A 15,020-nucleotide genomic window follows, 5' to 3' on the forward strand; every position below is an offset into this window, starting at 1 on the left:
AAACTCACAGTAAAGTGCATTTTATGCTTACCAGTCTGTTTTAATAAAATGGAGTTCTCAATATTTCAGGTTACTTCTGTAGAAAATACCCAGTTATATATCACGCATCACTATTCAGCCTAGAAATATTAATATATGGGGGGTTGGACCATAATTCTAGTCCTTTCACTGCAGTGTGCTGTCTGTTCTTATGACAGTGCCCCCAGTTCACAGCCTTATGTACACAGATTTATAAATCTTTTAGCGATGTACATGATGAAACACCCAACCACTGTGCCGTGGCACATAGGTGTGCTGTGAGAAACCATCAGGTATGCCATGGAAGATAATCCGATTTCACCGGCTCGGTACTTTTTTATAATTAATCCCTTATTTATCCAGGTAAAAATCTCATTGGGATTAAAAATGTCATTTCCAAGAGAGACCTGGCATCATGGCAGCAAAGCGGCGTTTCGTGACAGGCAGAACTACATTCTCTTCCACTAGAGGGCAGTACAGCTTCTTGCTCCAATTAAGTCACTAAAACAGAATTTGCCAAAGAAGAAATTCAAAAGTCCAATTCTGCTAATCTTGGTGTGTGGTGAAAAAGGGCCATGGTTTGAAGTAGCAGTCAGTTCTTGGCTGACTGCTGCCAAGGGGTTCCTTATTCTGGCAAACAAAGCCATTTCAGTTCTCTACAACCTATCTATGTGAAATGGGCTTTTCAAGCATGACTGCTATAATGACAAAAAAAGAGAGAGAGACTCTGTTGAGGAAGCTTGTCATTGTCTTTCTTCAATTCCTGCAAGAATATCAGCTTTGTGTTCAACTAAACAGGCCCAGGTTTCACACTAAGTAAACTGACAGTAGATTTTCATTAGATTTCAATAAACATACTTTTTGGGACATTTTTGTTTGGTGGTGTGCCTTGTGATTTTTCTAATGCAAAATATGTTTGGAAACACTGTTGTAATGAAATGTCATGCTCCAAAGAATCCACCATCCTGCTTCCTACCTGTATAGTTGGTTCACTTACCTGACAGATCGAGTCCCAGGTCTGAAATGCCCAGTAGGATGAACCCGACCCTGGCAGCGGCCTCCTAACCAGCTGTGTCTTCCCTCGGCAATTTGGTCACAGGTCATCCACTGGGCTCATACTGCTAAATTCTCCTGTTACCCTTATGAATCGTACTGCTTCGTTTCTCCATCGTCTGTTCTGGTGGCCCACTCTGAAAAAAGATGTCCGTGAGTATGTCTCCCTGCCCTATCTGTGCCCAAAACAAAGTTGTTAGCTCTCCTCACCTGGATTCCCTTGCTCACATATCATCTGGGACAAACAGTTTGGCTTTCTACAAAAAACTGTTACGGCGGCGTAGGCAAGAGCATGAAACAGGACCCAAATGCAGTACAGCAGAGGCACAAGACTACGTTTTCTAACCAGACTTTATTTACAAACAACAACAAACTATACTTGAAGGTGAGATACATGAACGTCAGCCTGAGCAAGAGTCAGGGAGAGGGTTGTGGTTTGTGAGACGAGAATAAGAGTCACTGCAAGAGAGATGTCAGAGTTGTACTGGGAGAAGTGATGGAAGATAAAGGGGACGTGTGATATTTCCAAGGCTTACTTTTCTGGAGGTGGAGAATGACATGGGGGGAATCGGAAAGGTATGGGTGAGTACCCACATGGTGTGAACTTGAGCAGGGAGTCCAGCCTGGGTGATCCAGTGATCTGGGACGATGGTGGCAGGAGGGCAGGCAGATGAAGCGAGACGGCAAACAGAGCATGAAACTGTGGCTTATGATTCACAGGAATGACCAGCGTCCAGGTAAGACACTGACATTACAAAGCATCCGCAGACTCTTATATACACTTGTACACTTGTACATACATATAGATGCAAATATTTAATGTATATAAGTCAAAGTCAAAAAAACTTTATTTGTACCCAAGGGGCAATTAAGAGGAAAAGATTGTTCCAGAGTCTCGGAGCGACAATGGAGAAAGTTCTGTCACCTCTAGATTGTAACTGGGAGCATGGAACCAATAAAAGCATCTGACTGGAGGAACGCAGAGCTCGAGTCGGTAGGTGCAGTCTAAGGAGATCTGAAATGTAACCTGGAGCCAAGCCATGGAGGGCTTTAAAAACAAATAATAAAACCTTGAAATCAATTGTGTATTTAACTGGCAGCCAACATAAAGATGCGAGTATCAGAGTAATACTCTCTCTCTTTCTGGTACCCGTCAGGAGCCTTGCAGGTGCATTTTGAACAAGTTGCAGGCGGGACAGGCTTGAGTGAAAGATGCCTAAACAGAGAGAGTTACAGTAATTAAGATGTGATGAAATAAAGGTGTGGATAACGCTTTCCAGATCTTTAGATGACAAGATAGTTTTGAGTTTAGAAATGCTCCTGAGGTGGAAAAAACTGCCACAAACAACTGAGTTTATTTGTTTGTCCAGCTTGAGGGTAGAATCAAAAATGAAACCGAGATTTTTAACATGGGGATGTACATTAGCTGATAGTGGGCCCAAGTCATTTCTTATGAGACTAACAGTCTTAGTCGCTAAAAATGATAATGTCAATTTTGTCATGGTTTAGTTTGAGAAAGTTCAAAGACATCCAGGAATTAATATTGTTAAGACAATCTGAACCTTTCTGCAATGTGCTATCAACACCTGGTTTTAGAGAGAGGTAGAACTGTGTATCATCTGCATAAGAGTGATAGGAAATTTGGTGTTTCTGAAAAATAGAGCCTAATGGGAGCATGTATAAGGAGAATAAGACAGGGCCCAGAATAGAGCCCTGAGGTATTCCACAAGTAAGTGTAGCAGGGGAAGAGTTTTGTTACCCTGCATCAAGGAGTATGTTCTGCTCTCTAAGTAAGAGGCAAACCATTTTAGCGCAGAACCTTGGATGCCGGCGCACGTCTTTAAACAGTTTCATAGGATTGTGTGATCAACATTGTCAAACGCTGCACTCAGGTCTAAAAGAATTAAAACAGTACTTTTCCAGAGTCAGCAGGGTAAAGGTCCTTTCGCACATAAAAATTAGATGTAAAGGATTTGTAAACAGCTGAATTCTGTCACTATTAACATTTTACACAACCTCCTAATTTTTTTTCATCCATGGTGAAAGATCTACCGTGACATCAAACGAACCCTGGTACGTGTTTGACGGCGCTGACAGTAATATTTGTCTAACTTTTCTGTGCCATGTTATCACCTCAGCCCAGTCCAACACATCGGTGATGATCCAAATCCAGATTTTTTGCAAAGAATCGCTGCTGCAGATTTATGATCTGCTGGAAGCACCGAAACCAGCAGGGCCCAGACTGTAAGAGCAGCACACATGTTCAAACACATGAAGTAAGAATGAGCAATGTCTAGATTTTTGGTTTCTTGTGAACAACAGAAGAAGAAGGAGTCGGGCTCAGGTGTGTGAGTCTCAAAGCTTTGTCCCTCGAAGCTGTAGCCACATTTCACTTTGTACTTCTGATATTCATCCCTTACGTTAAATTTTTTTAGTTTTTACACTGCACACATTAAACCGTCTCCTTTTGCATACCAGGGAAACCATATGCTCTCCTCTGCACTGTGCACTCTTTTTATTTATTTTTGCCAAACGGCTCGTTTGTAAGCTCATTATCACCTCTTCAGTCTGACCTGCAGCTCTATTAAATAGGCCTTTCTCTCCTCTAGGCTGATAAGGTGATTTCGCTTCAGCTCTTAAACTGCTGACAGACTGCTGAGAGCGGACGGTTTGTCCAGTTAGAACTGATTTCCTGCTGATAAATCCAGAGCATGAACTCCTGCATAAATCACTGATGAGGTAACATCAAGGTCGTGTTCAGGTCAGGTCGACCTTGTCCATCCATTCTGCCAGGACTGCAACCCTCTGTGTCATTCCTGCTTTGTTTCCACTAATGAAGGCGATTTAATGAGGACATTAGGCGTTTTAATGAGGAACTAAGACTTTAAATCTATGATCTGATAAACAGAGGGGATCACCCACAGTCTGGCTCAATCTGGACCTCCAAACGTTTGACTGGTGGCCCGAATCCTCACCACCATACAAAGTGAGGGGTCATGTTCAGTTTAAGGGGCAAATAAGGAGACAGCAGCTTGAGACATCACTGCTTCTCATTTCTTCTCATACAGTGTTTAAAATAATGAGCCGTTAACCACGAGAGACACGAGAGTCTTTGCGCATGACTATGAAATGTATGTGATTACTCAAGCTAATCACCTGATCTTAAAAGTTAAAGAAGTGAAGTATTGTGTAAAACTCTTGAGCCACACTTCACTTCTTTATCTTTTGCTTCCAAAGAGCCAGACCAGTCAACAGTTTGGACACACCTTCTCATTTTGTTTATTTTTGTGTTTATTTTTATTGCTTTCTACATTGTAGATACATACTGAAGATATCAAATATATGAAGCAAGAATTATGTAGCAAAGAAAAAACTGATAAATAACTCTAAATAAGTCTTTTAGATTCCTGAACCCTTTGCTTTGTTGACAGCGCTGCAAACCCTTGGCCTTTTCTCAATGAGCTCCATGATGTAGTCACCTGAAATGGTTCTCACGTCACAGACGCCTTGACACCCACTCACATCCTGGGCCTTTTGACCTCAGTAAATCACATGGCAGGGTGGGACTAGGTTTCACAATGGGTTCACCCGAAACCTTGCCTGATTGTAACCGACACCCATTTTCACACCTTGGCTTGGGTGATTAGGCAGAGGATCAGTGGGGGTCCATGATCCTCTTGGAGACACTCCCATAGGGCTTAAAATCTGGGACTCTCCACCAATTGCTTTTAGGACTGAAGGAGCTTCTTGGATGATCCACCATGCAACAACATCTGGAAAAAACTGACAGAAAACTACTTTCTTTTCTTTTTTTTTACCATTTTTGAGTGTTTGGGACAAGGACTCCAAACACAGTGCCAGTGCAGTAAAAGCATTCTTGGATGTAAAAACACACAATGGAACATTATCAGTCATGGATTGGCCTCCCTAGAGCCTGAAGCTCAACATTATCGAAGCAGTGTGGGATTATCATGACCAGACTAAGATACAGAAGCATACATTGAAGAGCTTTGAATGTCTTTCAACAAGCCTGTAAATCTATTCCTGAATAAGATTTTTTTAAATGCCTAACAGAGTTAAGGATAAGTTGAAGAATAAAGATGGTCATAGAAACCTGACTGCTGCATTTACATTTATATTTGCTCGTTTCAATAAACCACTCCATGTATTTAAGATAAGATAAGATAAGATAACCTTTATTAGTCCCACACGTGGGAAATTTGTTTTGTCACAGCAGGAAGTGGACAGTGCAAAAGTTATGAAGCAAAAATTAGAATAAAATAAAATAAGAATAAATACAGTACACAACTGTACAGAATAGAATAAAATAGAATACTATATACACTAGAATAAAATAGAATAAAATATACAATAAGATAAAAATGCTATATACAACTGAGTAAAAATACAACGATGCCAATTTCTTGTATTTCATATTAAAAAGTAAAGATATGAGGTATGAATGTTACCTGGCCCTATGACACTTGCGCACAGGGGTGTGCCTCTACTAACTGCTGTGACTTTATTTGGTCATTTTTAATTTTATACTTATAGATTTATTCTTGTGTACCAGGAGAAAAATGAGGGCAGGTTCCACCGAGATTTGAACTCGGATCGCTGGATTCAGAGTCCAGAGTGCTAACCATTACACCATGGAACCACGTGCTTGCAACGTTGGAAATTTCACTATTTAAAAGTCGAACAGCCATGACTTCCTCTATATCATTTATGTGAACTGTTGGGGGAGGATTTTTTCGTTGTACTACGATCCGTTTATTTACATACGAATCGTCTATAGATTTCATATTAAAACCTCAAGTCTAGCATCGCCTCTGACGTCACATCCCCCGGATTTTGGACATAAAGGTTGTATATATAACTGTGAAACGTATTAGTTCCCGGGTCCATCAGCACGGTGGATAAAATCTGAAAAAACAAAAGAACGAACATGGTTTTGCGACCACACCGGTCATTAATGGTTCGGTCAGTGCTTATTTACCCATTTTACCGTTTCAGTACAGAAACGTTTATCAGTAAATCCACCACTCGCCACCAGGTGTCAGTGTAACACAGCAGAACAGCTACCTGCAAACAATAAACGGCACAACACAGCCAGCACGGTGTGGAAGGTATCGATTAGTAATCATTTTTCTTCTTCTTTATATTATTATGTTGTTGGTCCGTGGAGTATTTTATTTTATTGCAAGTTTTTTTTGTCACTTTCTGAGGATGAATTCAACTCCATGTGTTCACACACACGTGATTGCTAAGAACTAGAAGCACTGCTGGATGACTTGTTCGTGGATGAATTGTGGGTTGGATGTGAAAGGCGTGTGGAGCGCAGCTCCTGCTAAAATTCTCCTGACCTCAGATCAACACTGGTCTCATGTTTCTGTCAGTGAAAACAGGTCGATGTTGTTGCTGTCTGCTGATCATCAGCTGCTGTTTCATCCTGCCAACACGTCGATGCTCCTCAGCTTCAGTTACACAACAATCTAATATCACGCACTCTCCTCTGTGGTTATTTAAAGTCTGGCAGCGTGTAGTCTGCAGACTTTACCTGCTTCACCTCCAGCATAGACAACACATGGACAACAAAAGCACCTTACTGGTGATAATCCATGTGTATGCGTCCTGTTAGTTTTGAGGTTTACTTACAGACTCGGTTTGATTTCAGAGGAGTACAGTGATTAGAACTGCGACCTCAGAGCAAGATGGTTCTTTGCTTTGAAGGTCCTGGTACATGCTCTCCGTCTGTTCTCCCACAGTCCTGGCACACCTTCACGGGTTTTTCAAGAGGGAAAAAAATCCCACTGATGACAAAGAAGTCTTAAGTTGTCTGACCTTGGTGTGAATTTGCTGAGACGTCCACTCCTTTGTGATTGTGTTAATGCACAACGGCAAAATGCCAAAACCTCTGCTTTTATAGAGGTGCTCAAATTTATAGATGATCAGCTAAGTGCATTTGATTAGCAGCATCTTAATTCCAATGGAAGCAGTATGTTTGCTTAGTTTTTACACATGTGTGCATAGAGTCCTGTTAAAACGTGCCTTTTCACAGGACTGTACTATAAAATAGAAATAAAATCATCTGTTGTCTCAGCAGGTTGTATTGAAAAACATGATGACAATTTACCCACAAAAATGTTCCTTTGATTTACATGTTTGCTCTCCAGTTTTAATGGCTACATATTTTAATGTATTTTTTTAATTGTTTGAGTTCAAATTAGTTGTTAGTCTGAGGGCATCAGTCAACGATTCAAATTAGAGTGCTACTAAAGTGCTACTACTGCAGCTCCACCTGCTGACACACTAAAATTATTGACTTCCTGTTTATTGTTGTTGTGACTCTTCTGACTCAGTATGCTAACCTCACGTTTCTCCACCATCACTGCAGAGAGAGAAACCTCGTAGGGTAAAAATCTAGATTTATTCTTTTTGTTATTCTGGTTGAGATTAGCATATGCTGCATAGATCATTGCAGACTGGTGGCCTTGCGGGGTGCTCATCCTGCCCTGTGTGCAGTGTGCTGTACCTGTAAATGTCAGGTGTGTCCTGGTGGAGGTTGTGTAATCCAGCAGATGAAGGCTGCTGTGCTGCAGCAGCAGGAACGCCGTGTCTTCACCACAGTTGGCTGCTCATGATAATCAGGACGGATGTGCCTCTGCAGCCTGAACTGAACAGCAGCTGCAGGAGGAGGCGCTTCAGCTTATTCACACCACCCAGAGTTCAAACTCACAGCCAGCTGACTGTACTGTGAAGGAGAGGTGAACTCATCTTGTACCTTCTAGTTTCCCAGTTATTCCAGTCCTCTTAGTACAGACGGATGTCTGAAGCGCCGTCTTTACGCATCTATTTCTTATTTCTTGAATCACTACAGCCGACTCTGACCCCACAGTTTACAGGAGACCACTAGCAGCTACGCTAACTGATCTGTAGACTGGATCACGTCTCTAGAGGTCAGAACAGGAGTGGTCATTCCTCTATTGTTAGACATGACTGGGTACAGATAATGCAAGTGATTCCAGCCAATAATTCCTCTTGGCTGCTTTTCTGCAGTCCTCGATCAGAATTTTAGGGGAAAAATCTTTTGAAGACATTTGAGCTGGGTGAACTGGAATGAAAGTTATATTATAAATAGATTTGTGATAAAATGATTTTTGTGGGGTTTGAATCTTTCGGTGGATTAGCAGAGAATTTAAATCAAAAGTGATAAGTTTGAGATAACGTGTTATCTGCAGGCTCTAACAGTGTAACGACTGAACGGCCCATCCAAACTGCAGCTCCTCCACCTCCTCCCCCAGCATGACAGTGCTCCCTGTAACCAACAGCCCAGTGAGAGTCCTGCTAGGTGAAACAATGCAGTATTGTAAATCATTTCTCATATAAATTGTGCATTAAGAGAAAGGCTTACAGTGAAAAGTGCTTTGAAGTGTCTTTCTGTAGCAGAGCAAACCTTCAGACCCTCAAAGCTGCAGACCAACAGCATTCCTGGACCTCCTCCTGTTCTTCCTCTAGACACTTGATGGTACATTAGACAAACCAGTGTTAAGACCTGATGTGTTTAGCTGCAGGATGAGGAACAGCTCGTACCCTCGCCGGAACCTGGATCGGTTTTCTCAGACAAGAAGCCTTGTGAAGCATCGAGTGACAGAACAACCTTTTATTTGATTCTAGCCATAAAACATTTTGTCTTGAAAGAGTGAAAGCTGTCATATCAATTTAGTAGGAGGCAGGAAAAAGTTTTATCAAAGCCAGGAGTACAGGTGAGATGACAGAGAGAGCCCTTCCATCAACTGAGCTACAGTTTACTATGATTGTCGTTATGCACCAGAATGCTTCACTAAACCAGATGTACAAATTCACCAGCTAGAAGCAATTTACAACATGCACTTTATGGAGAAAGATTGCATAGCTCCTCACTGTTTTGCCCTTTAAAGATGTGCTTTTAAAAAGAATCCAGTTTTGGATGAGGCCTTTCTGAAAAGCACTAAATTCAGAAAAGCCCTGTTCTGTATCCACTGCGGCGCCATCCTCCCAGATGTTTCTCAGAAGATCGGAAACGTCCACAGGGGAGAAGAAAGTCAGCCCTGTCTAAGCTGAGTTCAAAATCCGTCCCAGAGAGAGGCTTCATGCAGTAACCGTATCCCCCCTCTGGAATGACTGCGTGATCGAGATTCAGACTCCCGGGCTCCTGACAGTCCAGGTCTCAGGATCTTTCAGGAAAGAAGACTCCCCGCCGGCAGTAGAAAGGACAGGCACTGAGTCGAGCTGGGTCCGAGGTTCAGGTGGAATTGGGGTCGAAGAGAGACGTCTTTCCTCTGCAGGATCTCAGCTGCCTCATATTCGTATGTGGAAATTGCTGAAGACACAAAACAAGCAGATGTTGGTGACTTCTAGGACTGACTGAATCATCATTAACTGTTTGAACCTCTCAGGCTGTAACTGGATGAAACTGTAAAATTTAGCCTCGTTGTATCAACTGCAGGATGGTAATGGTACATCTCAGTTGCTGTCAGGAGTCTATTTTTACTCTTTAAATTAAAACTCTGACAATTATCTTTGCATGTAATGTTTCATAGGATTCACCTCCAGGGCAGAGCGACTGGAAAGCATCCTCAAGGACTCTGAAATCAACAACAGCTGCCTCGAAGTACTTTATAATGTCGGGTAAATACCCCACAGTGCTACAGAGAAAACATCCACAATTAGACGACCCCCTTTGAGCAAGTACTTGGCGACAGTGGGAAGGAAAAAATCCCTTTTGACAGGAAGAAACCTCTTGCAGAACCGGGCTCAGGGAGGGCCGGCCTGTTGGGGGTCCACAGCAGGTGCTGCAGAGTCTGTTTTCATGGGGACTGTGAAGCGTAGTGAGCTGAGGTGTAAAGCAGACATAAATGACTGGACGGGTGTAAACACTGCTATCTGTACGCCGCACCTTGCAGAAGCGCGTTCACGCTGACGTTTATGACAGTCGAGCCGCTCGGCTTTGTGACGTCAGATTAACTGGCCGACCGTAACCAGGGTGACGCGGGAGGTGATGTACCTGCTAGTAAACATAATGGCTTTCCAGCTTTCTCTTTTTACAGTTTAACTGCTTCTGTTGCCATAGTAACACCAACCCTGGAGCCCAGTTTCCAGCTATTATCTCTGAGCGGCGGTCCAGTGTGATAGACAGATTAATGACTGAACTCAATGACTTGATAAATGCACCCTCCTCCTCCTCACTCTACTCTTCTTCCTCTTGTCTCTCCCTTCACCCCTCCTCTGTGCTCGCTGTGCTCGCTGTGGGACACTGTGATGGATTGCCAGCAGTAAAACTCATGGGTTTTATCTCTACAGCTTTATGCAGAGCAGCAGAAGACTCAGCAGCCTGAGTGAGAAACACTCAGAGCCAGGATCAGGACCTGGATCACAACCATCCTCTGTCCTTTCAGGAGACATCCTGCCGAAGCTCCTTATTGATTTGATGCTGTCCCTTCATGCAGCCCCTCAGTTCAGCCTCAATCGTGAAACAACTGATGTGTGTTGAGCAGCAGATCAAACAAGAACTATAAATGGCTTCCAGCGCACATTCAGGCCTGTAAGACTCATTTAGTAAGTTTGACACCGCTGCATTAGTGGGAGGAACATACTGAGCCGCAGCACAGGTTGTAAGGCTGACTGTGATTTAAAAGGCTAAAATAGTGTGTGCTTTTGTGGTGGATGGATGAAAACTGTTGATAACCCTGCAGATCATCGTGTTTTAGTGATACTGCCAGCAGAACAGAAGAAAACTGACCCTAAAGCACATTTTCCTCCAAAAAATGCTGCTTCAAGAGCAGAGAGCACGGAGCTGATGTGTTATGTGACATTATTGTGATGAGCTGGCAACAGCACCCCATGACAGCATGGAGGGGAAATATAAGAAACAGTCAGACAACAGTCTGAGCAGCAAAAAACACTTTGGACCGATTCCAAACACAGAAATTAAGGATTAAAAAACAGACCCAGGATTTACCAATCACATACTTTTCTAACTTTGCGCTGTCACTGTGGAGGTTTGTAGGAGAGGAGCAGCCACGTCTCTGCCTTACTTTAAAAAATGAACACATAACAGAAGAGATGACGGTACCTCAGAAAGTCAGGAGCCTTGGAGATCATGTTCTCAAAGTCGGCGAATGAGAGCTTGTTGTCTCCGTCGAGGTCGGCCTCCTCGATGGCTTTGTCACACACCAGCGTGACCTCCTGGGGCGTCAGCTCCCCTTTGGTCAGCTTGTTCAGGGTCTTCTCCAGGTCCTCCTTACAGATGAAGTTGTCCCTGTTAAAGTCTGGACCAGATCCCCAACGAGACGACTCAGTACAGAGCTGCCACAAAAACCTAAACTTATTCTACTAATAATCTCCATGTAATCAACAGTAATAACTGCAAATAATGAAATCATTTTGTAAACTATACATTTTTTTAGACTTTATTTAGATTTTTCATATATTATTTTTGAGACCATTTAAATCTATTTAGACATTTAATGTTAATTTAGTGACATTTAATTAATATTTAGAAGAATAATTTTTGGACTAATAATAATTATTTAATTTTTTTTATTATTTGAATGATAATTCTTTTATTCACATATTTTGGGCCATTTCATTTACATTTAGGAGAGATTTACATTTTAGTTTATTTTAATATTTTTCAGAAATTATAATAATCATTTTGCAGGAACTAATAATTTTATCTTAATTATATACTTACAAAGTTGAAATAATTAATTAAAATAATCTTTTATATAAACATGCTATTTTTGTTTAAATCAGACTAAATCAGGAAAACAGCACTTATTCTGTGAGACCATAAGGCTGAAGCGAGTACTCGCCGAGGCACATTGCTGCCACAGGTGTGTCATCTCAGACCCAACCCGAGCTTCTCCACCTGAAGGCACACGTTACCGTATATCTTGAAGGCGTAAATGGTCTTGAGCTCTCTGGGTGAAGCTTCGCAGAGGGCAGAAAACATATCGATGAAGTCGTTGAAGCTCAGGTTCCCCTGTCCGTCCTCGGAGAACGTCTCCACGATTCTCTCTCTAAACGGGTTTTCCTGTCAGCACAGACACAAAACATCACACAGTTGAACATAACAGCCAACAAAAACCGGGATGTGAGACACATTTGTTTTAAAGTCTTGCATCAGCCAGCAGAATTTTGACCGGTACATGCTGTACCTTCAGTTCAGGCATGGTGATGATGAGCGTCATAGGGACTTTGATGTCGGGGTTGTTGGTGTAGTCCAGCGGCACTAAATGTGGCGCCAGCTCACGATATCGAGCGTGTAACCTGCAGCACATTAGAGCAAAGTCAGCAGTTTACACAGGAGTCTAATACATTCACTTTAATAACACTTTATATTCAGGATCCCAAATTTCAGACTGATGAGAGAAAAGCAACAAGTTTCCATCAGTCAGTCAGTGAGGCAAAGCCTTACTAACAAAATGATGCAACCTTAAGATAAAAGCTGCTGGAACAAGGAAGGAGAATCTGAAACACGCCAAAACCTCTCAAACATCGACGCCGTCCGTCTGTAGCTGTAAAGTGTTTGTCTGAGCGACCCCAATCTGCTCATTTCCACCTCTAGAGTTTCAGTCTTGACCTTTATTTATCCCACCCTGGGACTGTTTCTTGAAGCCCCCCCATGCCATTTTCTTCTGATTGGTCAACTCGCAGAAGCCTGCTGAAGGGCAGCATCCAGTCTTTTTGAGCTATACTGGCTGCATGTTGAGTATTTTGTGCCTGCACCAAATGATGGAATCAAAGCATTCAGAGCAATCTGAAGTTTGAGCGTTTGGCTCACAGGGATTTCCTTTAGATAAGTTGGCACTAATTTTTTTCCCAGCATTTTTGTTTCTTCACAACGTTATGACTACACGAGATCTTTCCAGTGCTGAAAAACTCATTTAAGCTCTGTTTAAAAAATGCAACCCAAATCCACTTTAAGCCCACTCTAAGTGTCACAATCTGAAGCTAAAATGTGGTTTTTGTTTGGTAAAATTCTTCCTGTAACCTTTTCTGAGCATTAGTATCATCCACTTTGATGTAGAGGAACAGAAATACCATCTGTACCATGGATGTTTGATCTGTTTCTAATTACTTATTGGAGATGCATTTTGAGTAAACTTTGAAGGGTCGTATCACCATGCAGGACAGGTGTGTGAAGCATATAAAGCGTGTCCTTTTATGCTTCGTTAAAATGAGTCAATGAGCTATTAAAATATACTCCAAGCGCGCTGCGTTCAGTGTGAATTTAGTAGATCTCAGTACAGTAAAGCCAAACATCGAAACCATTGTGTAAACACATCGCGCCTACAATACACAGCAGGAAAAATAGCCGAGCAGCAGTCGTTCCTCTCCCTCAGTGAGTGATGAAGGTGTAGATTCAAAAAGAAAAGAAGACCAGCAGACTTTCGCCGTGCGCCACACTCACCGCAGGATTTCCTTCCGGGTGAAGAAGGTGCAGTCCTGGGAACAAACAGAGAGACGAAGAAAGTGAGTCAGAGCGGCCAGTCCTCAGGGAGGATCTGCTTTCACCATCAGTCAGCATCTTCACCACCACCACCATCATCATCATCATCCAGTGCAGCAGGATGCAGAGCCAATCAGCAGCAGGACGCAGATCTGATGTGGTCTGCGTTCTGCTGAGCTATGAAGGCAGACACCTTTCCACCTTTCACGCCTCGCTGAAGGACATCCAGCTGTCCGCCTCCATCCTGCCCCCCCTCACCTGATACGCCTCCAGCTGTTCCTCGGTGAAGGTTGTCTGCTTGTTGCCCATCCTGGCCAGCGGATCCTCCCATCACACAGCTGCATCACACTCTGAGCTGGCTTTGCATCCGGCAGCAGGTCTGCGCACAGCCGGGACATCCACTCTCCTGATCCGGGTCTCAGTCTGCGAGCCTGCTGCTGCTGCTGCTGCTGCTGCTGCTGCTGCTGCTGGTCCCAACGCGGAGGAAAACAGGATTGTGACGCCTCAGAGGACAGGAGGAGGAGGTGCAGGCATCACAGTGCTGCTTTCAGCTGCTGCTTGGAAAACCATGAACTGTAAATGCAGGAAGAAATTCTGGAATTACATCATTAGATTAGTCTGTTAGATGACTTTATGAGAATTTGTTTGTTTATTTTTTGTGCATTTTGTTTCTTTTTATGTCAAATAAATTACATTTTATAACTTTACATCCATCTTTCTTTATTTCAATCAGACATTTCTTCGATTTGCTTTCCAGCTTGGGTTCAAATCAGCGTAAAAGTTGTAAAACCCTTTTTTTCCAACTGATTTGTCGTGTATTGTTTGTTTCCTTTCCTTTTATAATAAAGTTATACTAAAATAAATACAGATATTTATGTTTGCAGATTTTCTTTCTCATTTCAGATATCCTTCCCACCATTCAGACACAGGATATTGGCATGTGTCATGTCATCGTTAACTGTTCGTCTTGATTGAAAGCTCTGATCCCGTGAAGAGGAATGTTAGACTGGCTGTTCTGTGCCATCAGATCCTGGACATCATTTGAACACTAAGCCACAGCTCTAGAGCTTAGAGCCACAGGTTCGAAGCTCACAGTAAACAAAGTAAAGTCAATAACAACAGTGCACACGCATGAGTCTGAGTGTTTTTTAACATGCAGGTCTAGAGATTAAAGCTCTGACAGTGGACATCAAGTGTTGGGTAGATGAACTGATGAAGCAGAGCAGTGGCTCTTTTCCAAAATATAAACATCAATCAAAAAGCTACTCACACACCAGGGAGTAAGTAATGTACACAGATGTATTTTTCAAATGACATAAATAGAATTAATTCTCTTGTTTCACACAAATGTACATTTTGTCCAATAAACAAGTAAAGAAATAAAACTAAGTGAGCAACAAAAAAAGAGATATAATAAATAGGCATGTCAACCACTAAAAAAAACCAGCAAATT

General features: G+C 42.3%; 1 protein-coding gene and 1 non-coding gene across 2 annotated transcripts; both read right to left on the reverse strand.

The window, feature by feature from the left end:
- Positions 1–5,659: 5,659 nt before the first annotated feature.
- On the reverse strand, positions 5,660–5,731 carry trnaq-cug (transfer RNA glutamine (anticodon CUG)). The gene has a single exon. It is a non-coding gene; the product is annotated as a tRNA-Gln (tRNA).
- Positions 5,732–8,737: 3,006 nt separating this feature from the next.
- On the reverse strand, positions 8,738–14,060 carry LOC134623939 (calcium and integrin-binding family member 2-like). The gene is made up of 6 exons (XM_063468943.1): positions 13,826–14,060; positions 13,529–13,563; positions 12,273–12,384; positions 12,001–12,148; positions 11,186–11,381; positions 8,738–9,433 (listed from the first exon to the last, which is right to left on the reverse strand). Exons 1-6 carry the CDS (start codon positions 13,874–13,876, stop codon positions 9,412–9,414), a joined length of 564 nt encoding a protein of 187 aa, XP_063325013.1. The 5' UTR covers positions 13,877–14,060; the 3' UTR covers positions 8,738–9,411.
- Positions 14,061–15,020: the final 960 nt, after the last annotated feature.

The sequence above is a fragment of the Pelmatolapia mariae genome, linkage group LG1, assembly GCF_036321145.2.
Source record: "Pelmatolapia mariae isolate MD_Pm_ZW linkage group LG1, Pm_UMD_F_2, whole genome shotgun sequence".
NCBI classification, from domain to species: domain Eukaryota; kingdom Metazoa; phylum Chordata; class Actinopteri; order Cichliformes; family Cichlidae; genus Pelmatolapia; species Pelmatolapia mariae.